The sequence below is a fragment of the Lactuca sativa genome, chromosome 8 (genome assembly GCF_002870075.4).
Source record: "Lactuca sativa cultivar Salinas chromosome 8, Lsat_Salinas_v11, whole genome shotgun sequence".
Taxonomy (NCBI): Eukaryota; Viridiplantae; Streptophyta; class Magnoliopsida; order Asterales; family Asteraceae; genus Lactuca; species Lactuca sativa.
In genome coordinates, this window is record NC_056630.2 from 218,714,169 (window position 1) to 218,719,999 (window position 5,831).

At 31.9% G+C, this 5,831-nt stretch overlaps 1 protein-coding gene across 1 annotated transcript; it reads right to left on the minus strand.

Annotated features, from left to right (window-relative positions):
• Window positions 1-331: 331 nt before the first annotated feature.
• On the minus strand, window positions 332-927 carry LOC111891907 (uncharacterized). Its single transcript, XM_023887968.3, has 2 exons — window positions 641-927; window positions 332-561 (listed from the first exon to the last, which is right to left on the minus strand). Exons 1-2 carry the CDS (start codon window positions 863-865, stop codon window positions 403-405), a joined length of 384 nt encoding a protein of 127 aa, XP_023743736.2. The 5' UTR covers window positions 866-927; the 3' UTR covers window positions 332-402.
• Between the last annotated feature and the right edge of the window lie 4,904 nt (window positions 928-5,831).

A 5,831-nucleotide genomic window follows, 5' to 3' on the forward strand; every position in this document is an offset into this window, starting at 1 on the left:
AGGATAACTATGTTTTTGTTAGGCATTTATTGCCATATTACTTTGTTGTTATGTGTTGTATTTTGATACTTTGTTGCTGTGTAGGATAACTATTTGTATGCCATAAGACTATGTTGTTATTTTGGATGTCCCTTTATGTTAATGGTCAATGGTTATCTTGGATATTTTAGAGTTTTTGTCCTTTTTAATTGTTATATTGGATGCTAGTATTGAATGGTATATTGCATATGTTGCAAATACCACATTTTCATTAAAATTTGAACACCAACTGATAACACCACATTATGATTACACAATATATTGCAACTAAAATTGAAAATTTTTTGTTAATACAAATAACATTACAAAGAGTCTCCATTACAATATACACATACCAAAATACTAACAACTTCATTACTTAACCTACACTTTATATATAAGGACTGAAACAAAAAAAACCCAGCTAATAACTAGGTAAAGCTTCAATTTGCGATTTTGTTCTTCAAGTTTCATCCTAAACGCCATACAATCACAGTCCTGATCATAATCATTCACCCATCCTATGAACTTGCATAATGGTCCCTGAACCAATTAAAGTAGATGAAGAATTAGGGCAAAATTAGAGAAGACGAAGAACGAAAATTAAAATCATTAACCTCACCTTTACTGTACAAGCATAATAGAGTTTCCCAGGGTTTCTTTTGCTATAAGATGTGCGAATCACTGTAGTGGCTCCACAATTGCATTTAATATCGATCATTGTTATGTATTTGGAAGAAATCGATCGAACGAGGGGAAGAGACGAACGAGGGGAAGAGACGAACGAGAGGATACAGAGGAAAAGAGGGTTGCAGTGTTCTTTATAAGATTTAAGGTGTAACGGCATTAAATATGGACACAAACCCTAAAAAGACGAAAATGCCCCTGCGTGCAAGGCACGTGGGTAGCTTAAACGAAAGGAGTTAACAGTTAACGTGCATAGGGACCAACCATGCAAGATAAATAACAACAAGGGACTGCACGAGTTAAATTTTGGAAATAGGGACTAAACATGCTTTCTGGCATGTGCACGAGGGACCAACGGTGTAATTTACCCTTATTTATATCACAGGTGACGATATGAGGTGACATTACACTGAAAGATTTAAAGAGATGTAGATCACTAATGTAAATAATTGTAAGTTCTGTTTATGCTTATGTTTCTGTATTAACGATGACATCCCAAACGTTTTAAAATGAAATAAATACATTTCTTCGAAAATGTTTTAATAATGTATTTACCATGTTTTTCTGTCAACAAATTCCGCAACATTTTTTATGAAATGAAGTACTCTAATTTTTATAAATCATAAACAAAATCGGTCTTTTCTGGCCGTGAAAATTGGGGATATCACACGCCCTATAAAAAATGTTGTAAGCGCAATGCTATAATTAGGTAGAGTTATTAAAATACATCATCTTAATATAAAAAAAAAACCAAAATTACCACAAAAAGTACTTTCACGGATGAAAAATTCTTGGAATAGACGTTTCACAAATGCATACTCCGACCGTTCGTCAAATCTGGATGACTGGCAGTAATGGAAATACGATGCAAATTCAACTGGATGAGACTCGCATAGAACCTTAACGAATTAAAGTTGTACGACACACAATAGAAATATATTTATTAAAGATATAAAAAAAATTGAATACCTTTTTAATAAAATTGACAACTTTTTTTTACCAAAATGACCACTTTCTCATTTTTAAATATTTTCTTAAGGCAATTAACTAATTTGTGTATTGCATTTTCATATGGCAAGTCTTTATTTATTTATGTTATTATTATTATTAGATGTGGGACAAGGAAATTATTTGAAAAAGAGAGTCAATGATATTAGCCCATACTTCAAGTCCAGTTGGCATTGATGTATGCAGTAAGGTGTCCTCCTTGAGTTTTAACAGGGATTTGTCATGTCCGAAGTGATTGAGACGGGGTATAGGTAAAAGATTCTAAAGTTTGTTGTTATTTCTTGTTTCATAATAAAAGACTATGAAATATCCTTCAACCCCGCAACTTCAACACCCGCAACGCGAGATTCTTCCCTAGTTCATATATTAAAGCATAACAAGTATGAAAATCACAAGTCTAAAAATGACCAACGGTCAAACTTTTCGAAAAACAGCCTGTCCCACATTTTATTAAACGTGTGGCCAAAGGTCACTAAAAAAATTTAGAGACGGTTTTTGGATACATTTAAATTAGTTTGTGTTATCATTGTGTAGATAATCAGAACTTTAACTACACTTAATTATACCAAATGTGACAATTATTAGCCACATTCGAATACTGGAGCCATATGTCACCATCAGTCACGATAACTTATTAAGATTGTGATACTTTTTTATATGAGACTATATATATATATATATATATATATATATATATATATATATATATATATATATATATATATGGTGACATGAGACAATTGTATATGTTTCGGTACCATGGTGGCTTTTTGACACATGAAATCCAATGTAGCTAAAAGGTGATACACATGATAGCATTAAATATTTATGTGTCCATATGGTGATTTTTACTAGTGACTTAGTAAAAAAATGAAAACAAGTTTCTTGTAGTGGTCTATGGTCATCTGCCTTTTAATATGTGTGTCAAAATATGATTTGTCTTTGAAAAAAAACAATATTATGAATGTAAATAGCATTTAGTTATGTTTATAATTATTATGTGTGTCTATAGGTAAATCTAGGTATAGAAGAAATATAACGTCTGATCAGTATAAATATAGTATGACCATGATTGTAGAATGGTTTTTCTTTTTGAACTAGTGTATATCTAAAGTTAAAGAATAGTCTTCATAAAACGAAAATGTGTTGTTGTATGTACTTACGTTTAAATTATTAACATATTTTGTGCTTCGATTTTTTTGTGTGTGTGTGTGTGATAGGGAGATGCTCTGGCAAATTTTTTGTACTATATGTGTAACGATCTAATCAATTGAAAAAGTACAAAGTGTAAGAGTACGAAATATGATGAAAGTGTTCGAAATCTGTCCGTGCCCGGAAGAGAGCAAAGTGAAGTTTGCTGCCTGCACCCTCTCTGGCAGAGCCCTGACATGGTGGAGCAGCCATGTTAAGTCACTGACCCTATCAGAGGCTAACTCAATAGATTGGGAGAACCTAAAAGTGATGATGCTAGAAGAATACTGCCCGAGGGGCGAAGTTCAAAAGCTGGAACAAGAACTATGGGAGCTCACTATGGTCGGCTCACACATAGTGGCCTACACTGACAGATTTAGTGATTTAGTAGCGTTGTGCCCCGGGATGGTTACCCCGGAGAGCAAGAAATTAGAAAGATACATTTGGGGTCTAACTGCTCCGACCCAAGGAGATGCGCTGTCTTCTAACCCAGCCACATTCGATAGCGCTAAACGCCTGGCTCAGCGACATGTCATTTTCTCCTTCATTTTGACACTTGTCATTTTGTAAGAATTTTAGAAATTTTATTTTCCACTTGTCATTTTTAAGGGATTTCCATTTTCTTAAAATAAGATTTCCTAAAATTATAATGGGTTTTATAAGGAAATAAAATCATCTTATTAATTTGGTAATAAATTCTCATAAATACTTCAAAAAATTTAATTTCTTTTGCAAATTTTCAGAAGATTACATTTTGTTATGTAAAGTATTACATTATAAAATATTTTCTATTTATATATTGATATTAAATTTTTATTTTTATTAAAACCGTGTAATACACGGGTCTCACACCTAGTAAATACTCCCTCCATCCCAAAATTATAGTCTATCTTTCCTTTTTGGTTTGTCCCAAAATAATAGTCCACTTCTAAAAATAAATAACTTTTTTTACCAAAATACCCTTTCATTATTACTTAACCAAATAAGCAATTAATGGAACATTAAATGCAAAGTAAGGACAAAACTATCATTTTATTGTATAAAGTTAGTGGTAATTAATGTTTTTCTTAATCTGTGTGTTTTTTGTCTTTAGACAATAATATTGGGACGGAGGGAGTATAATGTAAGAGCACTAACCAACACATGTGGCTGAGTTTTACTGCTTTGTGACATTTGATCGAGAATTGTCCAATCATAGATGTAATCAAATTTAAACCCTGCAAGAAAAAGCAACATACTACATTCATTTTGTCCAATTACAACATTTTACTTTGAAAAATCTACTCAGCTATAGCAATGTCATCAAAATTCAAAGCAATTTTCAGTGCTATAATCACACAAATCTTTTAAATTATAACGCCCTATAAAAAATGTTGTAAGCGCAATGCTATAATTAGGTAGAGTTATTAAAATACATCATCTTAATATAAAAAAACCAAAATTACCACAAAAAGTACTTTCACGGGTGAATAATTCTTGGAATAGACGTTTCACAAATGCATACTCCGACCGTTCGTCAAATATGGATGACTGGCAGTAATGGAAATACGATGCAAATTCAACTGGATGAGACTCTCATAGAACCTTAACGAATTAAAGTTGTACGACACACAATAGAAATATATTTATTAAAGATATAAAAAAATTGATTACCTTTTTAATAAAATTGACAACTTTTTTTTTTAACCAAATGACCACTTTCTCATTTTTAAATATTTTCTTAAGGCAATTAACTAATTTGTGTATTGAATTTTCATATGGGAAGTCTGTATTTATTTATATTATTATTATTATTATTATTATTAGATGTGGGACTAGGAAATTATTTGAAAAAGAGAGTAAATGATATTAACCCATACTTCAAGTCCAGTTGGCATTTATGTATGCAGTAAGTGTCCTCCTTGAGTTTTAAGAGGGCTTTGTCATGTTAGAAGTTATTGAGACGGAGTATAGGTAAAACATTCTAAAGTTTGTTGTTATTTCTTGTTTCATATTAAAAGACTATGAAATATCCTTCAACCCCGCAACTCCAACACCCGCAACGCAGGATTCTTCCCTAGTTCATATATTAAAGCATAACAAGTATGAAAATCACTAGTATAAAAATGACCAACGGTCAAACTTTTCGAAAAACAGCTTGTCCCAATTTTATTAAATGTGTGGCCAAAGGTCACAAAAAAAATTTAGAGACGGTTTTTGGATACATTTAAATTAGTTTGTGTCATCATTGTGTAGATAATCAGAACTTTAACTATACTTAATTATACAAAATGTGACAATTATTAGCCACATTCGAATACTGGAGCCATATGTCACCATCAGTCATGATAACTGATTAAGATTGTGATACTTTTTTATATGAGACTATATATATATATGTATATATATATATATGTATATATTTATATATATATATATATATATATATATGTATTTATGTATATATATGTGACAACCGTCAATTTTCGGTCAAGTCAAAGTCAACTAAAGTCAACAAGTCAAACCGGTCAACTCAATTTGCCGTGAGTACTAGAGTTTACGTTATGTAATTTCTAAACAACTCTCTATTCTAATGAGAGATCGTAAATCGAAAAGTGCGTACATCTAGATCTCCTTAACCTAAAACGGTGGTACGTGGAGAGCCAAACCGATAAAACAATGTTACATACTCATCGGGAGTATGCAAGATCCTTAAACAAGGCTTAACAGGGTTTACGGACCCTGCATTGCGAAGCCGAACACTCAAAAAGGTCACCAATGAAACCTCTCTCAATCGTTTTCACTTTATCTCTCTCTCTCTACGAGAAATCTCTCCCAAATCTCTCTAAGTATGTGAAATCTCTCCCAAATCTCTCTTTGTATGAGAAATCTCTCTAAGAATGTCAAATCTCTCCCAAATCTCTCTTTGTATGAGAAATCTCTCCAAG

Bases quoted from the DNA above. Each gene is read 5' to 3' on its own strand.
- LOC111891907 (XM_023887968.3), bottom strand. From the start codon at position 865: ATGCCGTTACACCTTAAATCTTATAAAGAACACTGCAACCCTCTTTTC. The intron at 562-640 runs GTGAGGTTAATG...TAATTGGTTCAG, and splicing joins ATTATGCTTGTACAGTAAAG to GGACCATTATGCAAGTTCAT.